General features: G+C 34.4%; 1 protein-coding gene across 1 annotated transcript in view; it reads left to right on the plus strand.

Annotated features, from left to right (window-relative positions):
* LOC106680064 (probable cytochrome P450 313a3) overlaps window positions 1–18096 on the plus strand; it is a 24960-nt gene that overhangs the window by 3388 nt on the left and 3476 nt on the right. Inside the window, exons 3-11 of the mRNA XM_014419531.3 lie at window positions 473–588; window positions 2671–2761; window positions 4054–4242; window positions 9064–9127; window positions 11870–11987; window positions 12107–12158; window positions 15067–15170; window positions 15861–16021; window positions 17400–17473. Of these exons, the coding sequence (XP_014275017.1) occupies window positions 473–588; window positions 2671–2761; window positions 4054–4242; window positions 9064–9127; window positions 11870–11987; window positions 12107–12158; window positions 15067–15170; window positions 15861–16021; window positions 17400–17473 (969 nt within the window). The remainder of the gene's footprint in view (window positions 1–472; window positions 589–2670; window positions 2762–4053; window positions 4243–9063; window positions 9128–11869; window positions 11988–12106; window positions 12159–15066; window positions 15171–15860; window positions 16022–17399; window positions 17474–18096) is intronic.

Genomic DNA, 18096 nt, shown 5'->3' on the forward strand with positions numbered 1-18096 from the left:
TACCAATATTTATATTTTTTTCAAATATAATCAATAGTAAAACCAAAACAAAATTGTAAGTTATTCATACCAATATTTATATTTTTTTTCAAATATAATCAATAGTAAAACCAAAGCAAAATTGTGAGTTTCTCATACCAATATTTATATTTTTTCAAATATAATCAATAGTAAAACCAAAGCAAAATTGTAAGTTATTCATATAAATACTTTTGTAGTATACGTTACACAATCAATATCGTGTGTTTTAGCTATACTCATCGTGTATTATCGGGCTCAAAACTCTTACAAATATTCACTCCAACAAGTTCACATTTTATACTGACGATTCTTCCATGTTCCATTTGGCGTGGAGTGGATGGAATAAATTGGTAACCTTATTATTTTTTATTTATATTTCCAGGATTATAAAAAGTCATGATATGTTCTGATGCATACATTGTAAAATAGATAAAAAATGTATCCTGTTCAGGTATGGAAAAACATATGATCAGGGTTGCTGAAAAGTACGGAAAGAATGGGTTATGCTTCCATTGGGTTTATGGTTTCAGCAAATTGGTGATTGTTTCAAGCCCTCAAATTGTCAAGGTAATATATCTGATATAATTTAATTATTGTAGGCTCAAAATAACCATCTTACCAAAATTATTTCATAATTCATAAATATCAAACATAATTCAGATATTACCTTTCTGTAAAGCTCCGTGGCTGGACTTCCTGATTGCATCCATAAAATCCTAAAAGCTATTCCTATAACTATTTCTGATATATAATGCCGTACTTCGCTTTATATATTTTTCAAACACTTGAAAATGGTATATAACTAATATGACACCCAAAAATAAAAAGTCAGCAGAAGTCCCTTCCTCCTATAGTCCACTCTCCGTTTTATTATGGGTAAAATACTGGAAAAACATATTCTTCAACGCATTCAATCCATTCTTGATTCGAATCATATAATCCCAGATCATCAGTTTGTATTTCAATTATCTCACTCTACTATCCAGCAATCTCATCCTGTGGTGGTGTGATGAACGTTATCTCATCTGTTTAGCTTCTCCGGGAATCCCCCACGTCCAGTTCTGTGAGAGATCTGTGAGAGTCAGAGATCTGTGAGGACCAATAATACCATGTCACCCAGTTTGCTGCCAATCTGGACTAGACAATGGGGAAGAACTTCCATAAGCTGAAACACTTCTCTCGTGCTACTCACCACACATTCCATCCTTGTATTATATATTCTCGCACCATATGTTTATATTTTTTCAGTCCCTCGCTGATCCTGTGACGTTTCCTTGCAGATCGTTTTCGGCCTATATTTTTTTTTATAGCCCTTGTCATTTCTGGCATACGGAGTGCGGAAGCAGTGGGGTAGTGCGCGCTGGGATTGCGCATGCCACTGCTCCCAAAGACCACCAATTCTTTTTCTTTTTTTTATCGTTATTCTTTTATTAATTTTTTTTTACTGTGGTGCAGCCCAGTACTAGGTTTAGCACCTTACTCAAGGAGCTGCACCTTGTCCACTGCATCCGTTCTGTAGGTCCTCCTGGTAGGCATCCGTCTGGGTCATCTTCCTCCTTTTCTGGTGGCTCACCGATGTTGGGGGGTCAAGTCCTTCTCATTGTGAAATGAGTTGGGCCCACCGCCTCCTTCTACCTATTAATGAACTCCCAGTCCTCCTCTCACTCCTCACACTCCCGTGTCCGGCCTCTTAACATCATGCTTTATAGTATCCTTTCGAAAAATGAGTTCCATGGGCATTTTCCCAGCAAGCATCTGCGCTTTTTCGTGTAACATACTAACATAATGGCCTTGGTTACATTCAGCAGAACCTTTGTGATTACGTTAAATCTCACGGCACCGTAAACACTGTATAGTGGTCCGGTAACTGGGTACCTGATACCCTAGAATACACGCTCCCCAATCCTTGTTAGGGCGGTCATTAACCAATGGTAGAGCTTGCAATGTTGGATCACTCATAATGTATAATTTGGATATTCCCCGGAGTAAAAGTTGGGGGATATTATCCAAATTAATTGTATGTTAATACTTTTGAATACTTTGGTTTGAATAAATGGAATGGACTGTATTTGATGAGTTTTAAAATAAATAAAGTATGCTGATATATGGAGATAAGCCTCTATTCTTAATTTAATTTAGACAGATGGTTATGTAGCGGTTTGCTACAAGGTTGTACAACAGAGTTAGTATTTAATTTTGATTTTTGATTGTAATAGGGTTACACGAAATTATAAGTGGTATTAAATATAATGGGTGCTGTAGTTTACTTGTGTTGAAGATGATGTACATTACATGGTGAGCTATTGAGATCTTGAAAGTGCATATACTTGTTCTCTTCTTGTGTTATCTTCCCTCTTTCATCCTGCTTTCGTTCCTCATCAGAGTGGTGTGTAGTTTATTCACTCAATGTAAATTGCCGATCTCAGCAAAAAATGATGTGGCTCTTGAAATGCTGTTCACTCTTCCGTTGTAGAGACCAAGATGGCTACCAAAGCCAAGATGGCATCTTTAATTTTTCATAAAGCATTACGAATTTCTAATCAAATGTGACGGGGAGCACCTTTCTCAAACACATAAAAATCCCACATCATCGTACCCACCTCATATCTTGTTTATATGAAAAAAATATTTTATAAATTTTGTTTTCAGGAAATTGCATTCCATCCGAATCTGTCTGATAAACCTGATATGATGTATGGTGGATTTAATGGATACTTGAAAGGACCATTCGTCAGCTCCCGTAAGTAGCGAACCTAAAGTTGTACTTACACTTTTATTCTTTCAAACTTTATTCATAATCGAACAAATAAGTATATGTTATTATATTTTATCGTTATAAAAAAAAAATTAGTAGTTGTAATTATAATGCAAATTATGATAATCGTTCAAGGATTAACATAATAAGAGTAAACGTAATGCCTAGGCAGTAACTTAAGACAAAGTACGTCGAAGGAGCGAGAAGGAGGAAAGGCGATGGAAGACACGTATTGGAGAAAAAAATAATTACTTGAGTATTTCCTAAAATTTGATATCCTACATAATTCCGGATTTCTATTTCTTTTTCAACAAAAGGTGAAAACCATTTTATCCTTTAGTTAAATATCTAGTTCACTAAATAATAATAACAGCTTTTCATCCTTTAGAGAAATAAAATCCTCTTTCTTGGGAGGTATGAGTCTGATTTAAAAAAAAATTACAAAATTTTCCATTCTTCATCGATTAAATATTTTTACATTATAAATAATATAATAATTTGCCTTTAATTAAATTAAATATTTTCTATGCTGTACTTCAAGAAATTTACAACAAGTTCTCTCTTACCTCACCCCATTTTAACAGTAAAATTAAGGTAAAGAAGCCGTAATACAATCAGGAAAGTTCGTGCAGTTTCAATTTTTCCATTTCGAATCAGAAACCTTTATTTTTATTTTTTCTCTTTATTCTTTATTATTTTTCCTTATTAAAAAATTCTTTAACACATTTTAATATTTTATCATTTTAATTTCTAAAATGAGAATTGTTTATTTATTTCACATTAACAGAAATAGAGGTAATTCAGAGGAAGATATTTTTAAAAATCTTGATTCAAGCTCTGAAAGACTATTTTATTGAGGATAAAACCCAGCTAATATTAAAGATGACTTATTTGTACATCCACATAAACAAATCGTTAGAGTCGATTTGTAAAAAAAAAATTAGATAAATGTGAAAAATCGGTTCTCCAAAGTAGAATTTCTCTGTATACACCTTTCCTAAATATATAAATTTAGTTTTGATTAAAAAAAATAAAAACGGTCACACAGCCACGCAGACCATTTTGTTACTTGGTGATTTGGACTCGAATTCGAAATGTTACACAATCGCAGCATATTCCCTTAATATATATTCCAAATATAGGTATGTGAAAATAAAAATACGGGTGCTCATCGGATTATAAAAAATGTTGTTCTAAAAAAAATGATTACTTATCAATGGAAATAAAATACATATAAAGTTTTTTGCGCAGACATGTATAATTGACTTCTGTTCCAGGTTCGGACGATTTATGGAAACAGAGAAGAAAGGAATATAATACTTGTATCAAAAAAACCCACATAGACAGTCACTACTCCATTACCTTCATCAAGTGCGCCAATAAATTTGTTGAGTCGATGTTGGATTCACCGGTTGCTTTCAATGCACATATGGAAACAGTAGGAGTAGTATTTAAAGTCACGATGGGTATGTATTATTCAAAACATATACTGTGCATAGTTACATATACTTTATTATAGTTAAATATAATTAAAGTAAATCGAATATTTATTTTAAAAATACACATACCAGTGTAACGGCACCGATAGCCGCAGGTCCTAGCGATAAGTGGTGGAATGTGGAGATCCAGAGAAGAAATAAATAAAAGACAATGTACATTTCTAAAAAATGGCACTAGAATGTACTGATCCACTGTGCACAATGTTATTCTCTGCCTCTTAAGGAGCACAAGACCGTGGAGTGAAAATTCTCACTAAGGCTTTTCACTTTTCCCCTAGTCAACTCTATAGGGCTATTAAAGACCTTCAAGAGAAAGGACTGACAAAAATATAACATTGAACGGGGAAAAAAATAGTAATTATAAAATAAATAAATAAAATAATAAATAATCAAATTAAAAAATAAACAAATATAAGCAAAATTAAATAAAATATAAATGGCGTTGATGACTAATGGTCCCGCTAAACAAAACAAACAAACTATCTGTAAGAGATTAGCTTTATGTGGATCAGAACATTCTATTGTAATCTTTATTAATTCAAATGTTACATTTATGAATATTACCTTATCTTATATAGTTGTTTCACGCGTGAACGCAAGGTGTATACAAGAAACAGAACCGAAGCAGCTATTGACCTATCAGTTTATTACCCATTTTTGGAAAATTACTGGAACCATTTATAAAAAAAAAAACATCATAATTCTTGTTTTAAAAGTATTGAAATTATTCTTGATTTTCAATGTAGTCATTCCACTTCTCACCAACTGGCAAGACTATCGGAATTTATAATTAACGGATTCCGAAAAAAGAGACATACCCTAGTAGTGTTCTTGGATTTCTAACAAGCATTCGATAAGGTCTGGCATCGAGGTCCCCCATATAAACTTAAGAAAGCAGGCACTCTAAAATACCTGCAAAATATTATGAGCTCATTCCTCAACAGTAGAACATTTTTTATTGGGTGAGAATTTATAGAAATAAGAATAAAAGAAATGACAAGAAAGTGGGCTTCTGAAATGCAGAAAAAAGAAGTATTATGAGGGTTTAATTATGTTCAAAATGTGTCGGTATCTAAGGGAGATGCAGTCTTTATCAACTTTATGATTGACGGAATTCTCCGTTAAATGTATGTAAATTGACTCCGAGATAAGACGTTTTTTATGGTTGGGGACAGTGGCAAGAATGGAAGGATTGTAAAAATTAAAATTATGATTCAGGTTTAAGGCGTGTTCTGATAATTTTGAGGCAAGTGGATTATAGGAGTTGATGGAAGTTTTGTGCTGGGAAATGCGGTTCTGAAGTTGGTTTTTAGTTTCGCCGATATAGAAGGAATTGCAACATGGGGTAGAACAAGGTGTCCGGTAAACTACATTGGAACGGTGTAAGAAAGGAATAGGGTCTTTCAATTTCGAAAAAAAGATAGGAAATTTGAAAGACCCTATTCCTATTACCGTTTTCATTTATTGTTTATAACCTTTAATTTTTCTTATTAAATTTTACGTTTCACTGTATACCCCTGTTATTTTCCACTATGTTTTTTTTTTGTCTTTGTAACTATGTCAAGTGTTTGTATCTTTTTTAGCAACGTGGGGCGAAACGTTGGCTCAATTAACATAGTTATTACTATTTGAGTTTTATTTGACTGTACCAGGACAATATTCGATTCATAGAAAATTTTCTGTCACAATAAATAACAAAAATTCTACTCTTAGACAAATCCAAGTCGGTACTCCACATGGTTCAGTCCTGTCTCCCATTATATTCAACTTCTACCTTCACATAATGCAGTCCACTCACACCTCCATAGCTATGTTCGCTGACGATACAGCTGTGTTCTCTCAACATGATGACATAATAATCGCTAGAAACACTTTGCAAAGTCACCTTAATGATTTAAAAGAATATTTCACTAAATGGATGATTATTTTGAACGTTGAAAAATATAATTCAAAAGTTTTTACTCTTCGGCGCCCACCAGACCCACTGGAACTAATCCTCAAAGATTAAAATGTGAATTGGAATCCGGCTAGTGAAGCAGTAAGATACCTGGAAATTCACCTAGATCGGCGCCTTACCTGGAATAACCATATCAACATCAAACTAACTCAAACCTGCGTAAGGTTAGCAATGCTGTATTCTATCCTAAACTGAAATTCTGAGCCCGGCAGGTAGTTGTGTCGCTTCAACACCAATTAAAATTTATCTTCGTAGAATTAGTGTTCATGTTATTTTCAAAACTTTTATCCGAACAACTATAAATTAAAATTTTGTGAATATAACAACAAAAGTACGACTCCTACAAAGTAAAACATAATAAACTACTGAATAGTACAATAAATTAGCTTTAATTTGAGTGTTATTAGACATTTGTAAGTAATTTGAGTATTATTTAAACATAGATTTCTCAAATAAATTCACTAACTACTGATTTTTTTTAATGAAATATTGCTTATTAAAAAGATGTATCTGGGGAACTACTGAACATAAATATGTCTATTAGCACTCAGATTTTAGAGAATTTACTCTGCTTTAAGTGATGTTCTCTTAGGTTTCCAAGTGTTGTTTGCATATAACAGCCTACAGGATATACTAGCGCCCATGTAGCCAACAGTCAAAACTAACCTCCTCCAGCGCTCTCTGTGGTGAGAAGCAACCCAGACTAATGAGATAGCCATCTTGTCTTCAGCCAAAGAAGCAGTCCATCTTTTCTTTTTGTTCACTCATCAGAAATATCTACCATTAGTGAGTAGATTTACTGGAGTAGTTCCCAGCAGCAGAGGGGAGAGAGGCACAGAAATGCAGAGGGAGGAAGGGAGCATGATGTAAGTCCAGCTGGCAATAATTAACATCCACCACCACATAATAATCATCATCAACCACCTCAATTTTAGATCTACGAGTGCTATAGTCCAGTCATTCAAAATTTTACTAACCATCTAATCATAAATGTTTTATTTCGGTCACCCCCTACATCACTTGTAACTTAAACAATAGAATTTTATTTTTCCATCAATCATGTTTCATTTTCAATTATACAGTCCACTCAAACCCAACCAGCCAACCAAAAGTGAAGTGTTCCTGGCATTAAGGTGAAGCCATGCTTCATACAATACCCAAACCCGATAAGCCAGCAGAATACCCAACATCCTACCGTCCTATCTCTCTATTGCCTATCATGGGTAGAATCCTCGAAAAACTCATTTTAAAACGCTTATACCCCATTCTTGATTCCAATCATATAATATCAGATCGCCAGCAATGTCATCGTGTGGTGGACGTTGTTTCGCCTTCTTTGGAGCGTGGAATGTACTGCGTGGGAGTCTTTTTCGATGTAGAACAGGCTTTTGATCGAGTCTGGTACCCGGGACTACTTTACAAACTCCGTAAATTCCTACCTCCTACATACTTTCTCATTATTCGTTCCTATCTCACTGACAGATTATATAAAGTAAACCACAATGGTTCCTATTCAAACCTCTTCTTTCAGTCCGCTGGTGTTCCACAGGTTACTATCCTCGGTCCCATCCTCTACACAATCTATACAGCTGACATCCCAACCAATCCTAACACTATCCTCACCACGTATGCCGATGACAAGTGTGTTTGCTGTTAATAATAACCCTTTAATTGCATCCCAAACTCTTCAATCCCATATCATAGCCCTAGAAGAATGGTGTCGTAATTTGAGGATTAAAATAAATTCCAACAAATCCCATCAACTTAACTTTACTCTACGTCGTAAACCTTCTGACTGCCCTACAGTATACTTCAATAATGTTACGTACCCCTGTTGAACAGATCCACTACCTTGGACTACATCTGGACAAACGACTAACCTGGAATCCTCACACAAGACTTAAAAGACAGGAAACTGCTCGTCAATTTCGACTATTACAGCACTTACTAGACAAACGGTCCAAACTTCCTATTCATTACAAAGGACTGATTTACATGACAATTATAAAGCCTATCTGGACATACGGCGTTGAGTTTAGGGCTCCACTAAACCTTCGAATTCCTCTCGTATCCAATCCTTACAATCCAAAATCCTTCGTAAAATCCTAAATGCTCCCTACTTTGTTAAATATAAAATCATCCACAAAGACCTTAATGTTCAATTTGTAACCGATCTAGCCCGAATCAGATATCAATCCTTCCATTACAAACTCACTAACCGCTCAAACCCATTAGTTTCTAACCTTGCTTCCTCTTTCATTCCGGACAATCCTACGAGGCGTCTGAAAATAATCCCTCGAGACCTTATATTGTAAAAATGTTTTTAGAGTGCTACCAATGGGTAGTTTCTCTACATGCTTGTACCATACCATTATGATTTCCACAAACTTGCTTGATATATTTTATGTACAGTTGTAAATATCAATAAATAAATTTTTAAAAAATACAACCGCTATTGTTTATTCCCCCTACCTATACTTGGCAGAATCATCAGTTGTGACTGGTAATTATACATAGCTTTTTTTTTAAATTAATCAAAAATTTGGTTGAAGTAATCATCCCGGATCTTGTACTATAATGTGTCTTACTCTAAGAGCAGTTTGGAAATTTTTCTTTTGTTTTCTATATACTTCATATATAGCTAAAGTTTTCAATGTTCATCAATATCCGAATATATTTTCATTATTCTAGCTAATTAAAAAATTATTATATTAATTTAAAAAAATATTTACCTCTTTATATTAATTATTAAGTTTTAAAGTTATTTTTGAATTATGAATAATATATTAATTTGGCCAGTGAAATTCACCTAATCTGTGCTTCTTTTTCAGAAACCATGTTTGGTATTGAAAGCAGTACAGTGGATAATCCCGATCTTATGAAAATCATGGCTGCGTAAGCAATCAAATTCATATTTAAAATGAAACAATTTCAATTTCCATGATTAGTTATTTTTCTGTACACTTGACAAAATTAATTTTATGTCATATTAACATACTGTGAAGGAGGTTTTCAACCTTCTGTTTTGGCTCAGAGGGTTGGCATAACTCAAGTATCCTACGCTAAAGTGAAGCCAAGGAGTGGGAATTTGGTCACGCCCATGGTTTGCCTGTTAACGGCGTAAATAGGGATAATAGGGCGTAAATATATAGTAAATAGGGATTTACTATATTTTAATGTAATTATGTTTAAAATCGTTTTTAATCTGAAATGTTGACTCAATAGAAGTTATTAAATGCTATTTTCAATTATTTGGTTCATGAACAATGAAAATCTGTCAATTCGTTTACTAGAAATTTGAGTCCAGGTCTCAGTTCTATTCAAATTAACCCATTTCAATGTAAATAGTAAGCAACTCAAAATATATTTCCTATTAAAAAGTAAGGACTGGATATCAAATTACTATACATAAATTTTAAAATAATTCTATAAAAATAAAATAATTTAGGTGGAAAAAGTACCAACGATTTCAAGATTTTCTGTTTTTATTGTTGTTAATGTTCGATTTTGTAGATTTGCAAGTTTTGATAAATGACTATGAGCACTGACAACATTCTATATCTTAATATCGATTCAAATAAAGCTTTGAACACTATTATTAAAGCTTCTATGTTAAGTACAAATTGGAGATAGTAAATTTTATATGAGCATACTCTTAATCACTTTAAAACATTTACTATGTGCAGTTTCAAAGAAAAAGCATTATCTACAGTAGCACTTATATATTTATATTTTTCTACAACATTTAGTGTTTAGCAACATATTTTTATATTATTAATGGTAGTGAGACAGTCACAATCATGAGATTTAATTTCAGGGTCATTTAGAGAAGGCATATGGGCTGATTTTATCAACATAATGACTGTTTTATCTATATTAACTATAAGACCATTGTTTTGAGCCCATTTAAAAAAAATAGCTGAGTAACTTTCCCTAACGTTTCCTAAAATGGTAAAAATAAGAATGTTTACTTCGAAAAAGTGATTGAAATTTAAAAATAATTATAAAAAATAAATAATAGTAATAATAATAAATAACAACCTAAAGGCAAGGTTTTATTAACCCTGCATCGGGCGCGGCTAATCTGACAGGCATAGGATTCGGTTTTTTTGCTGTCTCTGGTTCCAACCCGCCCAGTCAGTTCATCTCCTGCCGTCAAGAAAGGGCGTCACACGTGTTTTAATCTGACAGGCTCACAGCGCCCGATTACGTCACAAACCTAAGGTAAATATTTTTCACTTTAGATAGTAAATTCAAGCACTTCACTATTTTCAATACCTGTGTTAGAGTCATTTTAAATAGGGATCGTGTGCTTGTCAGGCTCACCGCGCCTTTCTAGTGTCTTTCACGTTCATCGCCATTGTTAATTTTTTTTAAAATTCTTCAATCGTTATTTCAGTATTTCTCTGATATGGATATTCTATAGGGAGACCACAATATTCCGGCCTTTTTGGTTTGCCAACGACGAAAAAGTGTTGGCAACCTACGTCACATGCAAGAATAATTGCGTACTCCTGGTTTCTTCTGTGCTCGGTACCAAAGGCTTTGATAAAGTATTGGAGAAAAAAAAACCTGAGGTCATAACGTATTATAATGCTCACAAAACTGGAGGTGACACTGCTAACCAAATGTGCGCCACATACAACGTGTAGCAAAATACACATCGAAGGCCAGTGACTGTTCTATACACTATGTTGAACTTGGGAGGGATCAATTCCTCGTTATTCACCTCGGGAATCAATTAGGATGAATTCCAAGAAGAGTTTTCTCCAAAGAATTGTCACATGAACTGTGCGTCGGACAACTTCAGCGAAGAAGTCGGCTGAAATCCGGCCTTCACATCTACTTGAAAATTTGTCTCAAGATCCCTCCCGGCTGATGATCGTCCAAAATCACGCACCCACCTCCGAAAGCGGTCCATATGTTGTGATTGGATGGTGGAAACAGGAATACATCGGCTCACGAACTACTCCTGTGTGAAATGTAACCAAGGAATTTGCTCCTCGACGAACCACTAAATGCAACATGCTTTTCAGCCTGTTCTTACGATCCTTCATCGGCTTAGATGGACGATGAATCCGACTAATTTCTATTCGCACACATTTCAACTTCATATCTGATCCCTTTTTGATTTTTTTTTCGAGGATAAAAGGTCCTATTTAGATATATATTCATAACCATGATATGCGAGTTCCGCATTTTGACTTTTTTTGGTTTCAGTATCTAAATAAATAATAAGAAATGTTTTAAATTTATTTTATAATTTTTTTCCAAATTGCCTACATCCTCAAGATGATCGGTAATTTTTGGTTTAATTAAATACGGCGATTTATGGACTTTACGAATTTTCATGTATCGTGTGCCTGGCAGGCTCACCGCGACCAGATTTTGAGAATCCTTGACCGCGCCCTACGAAGGGTTAACTGACTTGCCTCGGATGTTCCCCACCCCAGCCCTAACAAGCCTTTGGAGACTGTAACACCGCCTTTGGCTTCACTTGGCCTGACAGCTTGCCTCCTCTTTCCTCCAAGTTGGAAGGAAAACTTTTGAATGATTTTGAAACTATTTTCCATTCTACCTCTAGTTGGAGAGCAAGGAATACGAGAAATAATAATATCTCACAGATGATTCTTTCAGATTCCCTATATTAGGATCATTAGTTGTGGCCAACCCGAAATTAGGAGGACTAATATTAACTATACTACGGCCTTTAGATGATATATTCTTAGGAAGAGCGACAGCAATGCGGAAACTGGTAAAGTATTTTATTAATTACAAATTCACAATGCATCATGAAATTAGATACATATTAAATTATTAGGAAAAAAAATGTAAGAAAGAAAAGCCTATATAACATAATCTTTGTTATTTTAGTTTATGGAGGGAATAGAATTCGCGAAATCATTGAACCAGGATCATCTCTCAGGTAAAAACAGTATTTCAATTTAAAATGCTATATATACACACACATATATATATATATATATATATATATATATATAAGGGAATGGTCGAATCTTTGCCCACAATAAACTTTTGAATTAATGGACCGATTTACGTAGAGTTTTTATCAAAATTGCCCTTTCGCCTGGTCTAAAGATAATAAAATCCCCGGATTCTCGAGTTAAAAATAAATTATGAAAAAATTGAGCGTTTTTTGTTAGTAGCTCAGAAAGCTGTTATTGTACACCAAAAGATTCGTCTCTTGTCGAGGAATAAGAATAAAGCATTACTGATTCTATTAAGCTATATTATATTTACGAAAAATTATAGAAACATATTTCACCGCTCCCAGACCATCTTCCATTTATAAAAAATTAAAATAAAAAAGAGTACGGAAATATCCTTTTCCAACATAGCCATTCGATCTATGATACTGAATGTTGTTTTTAACATTGGATGGATCAAATTAGTCCAGAATCCAATCCTTACAGTCCAAAATCCTCAATGTTCCATATGTTGCCGATTTGGCCAGAACCAGATACCGTTCCTTCCATAATAAACTTCCCAACCACCCAAATCCACTTGTTTCTAACCTGGCTTCTCCTTCATTACCTAATAATCCTCCTAGGCGTCTGAAAAGAAGATGGCCTCGAGATCTTCTATTCTAGAAATGTTATTGGAGTTTTATCAGTGGGTAGATTCTCCACATGTTTGTATCATGTCACTATGAATCAGTTGGTTTAACAACAAGCTAATGCCTTCCAACTATTTCATAGTTGATAGATTCGTGAGTTCGTTCCTTACCTTAATTATGAACAGTTTAAAGATGCTGTAGTTATTTCTTTTAAAAATCTGACCCACAAAATCTAAGTCAATCTAGATCCTTGAACTACAGGAAAACTGTTCTACGTTTTATTTCGTAACTTTCACATAACCAATGTTTAACTTTTTTTATGGTTTTATATGGTGGTGTGATGACTTCAAGCTGCAGATCCCGAAGTCCTTCCCTCGGCGAGGACGTCTACCAAGGGGACTGTGCTTTGCCACCTCCCAGGTCTTGTTGGAGGGGTGATTTCACTGAATAGCGGGTTGGCACAGGCTTTCAGCCCATCAAAGAATTTGATGTGCCTTCGGCCTATATACGCCGGCACAGAGGGTAGCTTGTGAAGGTTATGTTTCTGGCCCTCTGTAGAGTTGTTCCACGGATGATTCGCCGGAGGACGGAATTCTGATAGCTCTGCAGCTTTTCAAGCGTGGTTTGGTAGAGATGACGCAACAGAGGTGCACCATAGAGCAGAGTCGGGTGGATTATCGCCTTGTAGATTTGCAGCTTCAGCCTTAGTGAGAGTTGTGGGGATTTCAGGAGACGGTAGAGCCTGTAGCTCTTCTGGCGGGCCAGCTTAAGTCTCTCCCGAACGTGACTGGAGAAGGTGAGGTGCCCATCCAGTGTGACGCCCAGGTGAGAATGGAGTTGGAGATTCCCTGGTTGACTTCATCCACTTTGAAGGTGGTAGGCAGTGGCTTCTTTCCTTTTTTGGAACGACATCACGATGGCGTCCGTTTTGCCATAGTTCACCCTAATCCCAATACTTTTAAGCGCATTAGTGATGGTGGCTGCAGCTTCTTGAGCGCGATTAGGGCTGTCTTGGCATTAATGCTGGAAGCGTAGATGCCAATGTCGTCCGCATAGCCTGCTACCACTGCCTTTGGGTGTTCAATGGCTACTATAGGTGTCGTAAAGACGACAAATAGTACTGGACCTAGTACCGATCCCTGAGGTACTCCGCAGGTGGTGGGGACTGGAGAGGAGAGGCACTCGCCAACCCGTACGACCAGGGATCTTCCACTAAGGTAGCTTCCGATGAGTCGGCATAGGGTGGTGGGAAACTTGAATTTCTCCAGTCGGCGGAGTAGGAGCGAGTGGGAAACACTCTCGAAGGCTTGGCTGCAATCTAGTGAGATGAAGGCCGTCGGACAGTTTTTCTTCATCTGCTCTATGGTGTGCGCTTGGAGCTTCGCCAGGTGATGCTCATAGGCGACTCCCCGTTGGAATCCGGTCTGCTGTGGTGGGATGACATTTTCCTCTCTGCAGTGTTCCATCAGGTGGTGATTGATGAGCCGTTCAAACACCTTCCTCATGTGCGAGAGGAGGCTGATCGGACGATAGTGCTCGGTTGAGTCTCCCTTCTTCCCCGGTTTGAGTAGAGGTACTACAATAGCTCGTTTCCATGCTGTGGGAAAGTATGAAATCCACATGCACGAGTTAAAGATGTTGAATAGGAAGGCTTTAACCTTCCTAGGAAGCATCTTCATGAGTACATACGGGATTCCGTCCAGTCCTGACGCCTTGTTCCTTTTGACGCTTCGTAATACAGACTCAAGTTGGTTGAAGGAGGAGAATAGCAGCTTCTCGTTGGGGCTCTGTGGTCCAGGTTGTGAATGAGGTGCACTGGTCGTACTACTCCATGGTAGCCTTATCTGTCTTTTCAAACGGACAATTATAGCGAGTAGGTTGGTCGATGAACGACATGTCACAATCTCACAAGAGGAGATCGTAACACTAAAAAAAGGCTATCCTTATTAACACAAAAAATAGCCCCTCCCAATTCCTAGTGAGCTCAAGGCAACACATGCCATCATCGATGACACCGCCTTCAGCGGACCCGGCAACCTATCTTATAATACCACACTGGCAAAACAAGATGTATTAGTTTGCCAACTTATATACATTCCTTTCTTCATTTTGTATATATTCATTTATCTTTTCTAGGTCAGAAAAAAAAAAAACAAGTTTGAGGATTACTGATTAATATTCATAATTATATTGAATTCGTTTTACTCTGTAGTCATTGTTTTTTTTTGTTTTATTCAATAATTTCTTACTTCCTCAGCAAATGGAGAATTGCTTTTATCAATGGAAATTGTAACAAGAAATAGAAAAAATAACGAAAGTAAAACAGATCTGGTAATGGAGATACATGAATTGTTTCTTACAGTAAGTATGAAAATTTGTATGCTATTAATGTTTATGGATTTTTTTTATGAAATGTTGCTTTTTAAAAAACTATATCTCGAAAACTATTGAACGTAAATAGCTCTATTAGGGCTCATATTTTAGAAAATTTACTCTTCTTTAAATTATGTTCTCTTAGGTTTTCTAGTTTTGTTGGTAGTTTTAAGGATATAGATCTCAGAATGAAAAATTATTTATTTTTAACGTTTTGAAACAGCCTCCATTTTTTATTCCCCCTATGTATAGTTGGAAGACTCATCAATTTATACCAGTAATTATAGGTAGTTTTCATTTAAGCAATAAACAAATTGGGGTAAAATAACGTTGTTTTTTTATTCTTTTGCTCTTGTACTATTTAAGACTTTTCTCGGTTTCTGATAGAAAACACTGCAAACGTCTCTCGTTTTATTTGTAGTTTCGACAGCCAATGGTAGGGAACGGCATTACACTATCATTGTTAAATTTTTATGAAGTATACACCAGAATAGTTGTCATGGATTCTGAAAAGTTTTAGCGGTTTAAAAAATTATAAATTGATTTACCTGAAGTCATAGTGCGATTTTTTTTCTGGTTCTAAATGGGTTTCACTTCACAACTTTTTAACTATCAACAAATTAAGAATAGTGTTTCTTGTGAGAACAACTTTAAAAAAAATTTTTTTTTTCTTTTCAGTCAACCAACACTACTGCTTCTTTATTATCAAGCGCAATGGTTTTTTTAGCAGTTCTTCCCGATATTCAAGAAAGAGCTTGGAAAGAGCAATATGAAATATTTGGTAATGATAATAGAGATCCAACCATCGATGACTTGATTCAAATGTTGTTCCTTGATAGGTATATATTGTTTATTTATTTTTTTTAATTTATTCAAATTTATTTCATTCTAATTTTTATTTTACTAATTCATTTTTGTATCGAAATACGGAATATAATGGAAGAAAATGAATAATTGATTGCTGAAAAAAAAAAAATAGAAATTACCAAACTATTAATGGTGTTAATATGGATAATGGACAAAGACTTTTGACAATTTTTAGCTCATACTAGTATTAATATGGAAAATAATTTGTCTAATAGTTATTATTGTTCAGCTTAATACTTAGAAGCGAAATTATTACTTAATTCATTCTTCTATTTCCGAGAGTCAATATATGACAGTCTCTTCTTTCTTTACATCACTAAGAAAATCACTATAGTCCTCTCACAATGCATGTTCTGATGCATCAAAGCTTACAACAAATGTTATTAATGAGAATTTATTATATTTTTGTAATTCTAAAAGCTACAAAAAATTATTTATCATTTTTCATATCAGCTAACTGTGATGAATTGTTAAATTTCGACCTTTAAAATATTTTGTAATGAATCTTCCTGATTGTTCACTAATCAATTTAGGCCCACTTGATCTGGGGATAAAACTTTTCTTGATATTTGTGCCTGTGGAGTTATATTTAAGAGTGTTTTTTTTTTAAACATATTCAAGAGCAGTTACTCAAGATTTCATTATTGATTTTTTTATAATATTAGCTTAACTGACATTGTGTCACAGATGGATCATGGATATCATTTTGAAACTTAGACCCGGACATCATTTTGAAACTTAAATTTCTTGTCTTTGGATCTACTTCTCTGAACTTTTCCTTCACATTACAAGGTGAATCGACCATGATTATTTCCAGCCCTCCATGTTGATTTAACAGCAGTCCTATCCTAAATTCCCTAGCTGAAATGTTTTTATAGCACACAACATTCTAGTGATAGGAATTTCATAAATAAACTTACAAGTAAAGAGGTACCCACACACTGACAACATGAAAGACTAAACATTTCAGTTTTACTCCTCAAAACTACTTTGTGTGTAATCTAAATATAATAAGCTATTCTGTAAATATGTTGTTAAAAAGAACTAAATATTCCACAATACATAAGATATATTTGTTTTGGCATTACAAAATGTAATATACAAACTAGGCAGATAAATCATAACAGCCAACCAGAATTTACATTCATTATAGCACCAATTGATTAATCACTGCCTTCTATTAACATAATTAAATAGAACTAAAACGAACATATATAAGGATATCATTAAAATATACCATGCACACAACCTAGTTCTTCATTAAATTAGAGGATGTTATTAAATAAGTCTAATTTATTTGTTTATCTTTTTATAATTATTTTGAGGGATGATAATGTAAATTCATTTAAGGTTCATAAAAGAATGCTTAAGATTTATCAGCCCTCCGTTTGTTGGAAAGGTGGCTACTGGAGATATAAATATAGGTGAGTAATATTTTGCAATACTAATATACCTGAACATATTTCTAGCTTTCAATTGTTTCCAAAATTTGAGGGTAATGCAATATAGCCTCATGTAAAGATCTTTTATATAGATAAACATTTACTTTTATATGCAGCCCATTATTTTCCAGATTGTTATTTTTTTTTCCTTTTATGACCAATGATGAATTTCTTATTTTGATTTGAATATCAGAAAGTGTACATTACGATAAATATCAGAACACATAATATCACATAGTCTATAATGAAATATCTTTTACTGAAATACCTTGTACTTGTGTGAGTTTATTCAGTAAATAACATCAACTTCTTCAATAACTGATTTTTTTAATTACTTAACATTAAACTACTCAAGCCTATTTAGTAAACATAAATCAAAGTTTCTTTTTATTTTATTTTTATTAGAGTAATTATCAATTGTTCTGATCAATGCAGTTATTATAACAAAAATCGTTCATACAATTGAAAACAAAATGAAATAAAAAGTAATTTTATTCTGGGACGTTTAGTCTCATAAGAATAATTACCTTGCACATTTGAGTGGCAATTGTCAGGTATATAATGCTTTAATAACTAAATAATAAAACTATTAAAAATCTATAATT

Source organism: Halyomorpha halys, unplaced genomic scaffold, assembly GCF_000696795.3.
Source record: "Halyomorpha halys isolate HHAL.00 unplaced genomic scaffold, Hhal_1.1 Scaffold240.1, whole genome shotgun sequence".
NCBI classification, from domain to species: Eukaryota; Metazoa; Arthropoda; class Insecta; order Hemiptera; family Pentatomidae; genus Halyomorpha; species Halyomorpha halys.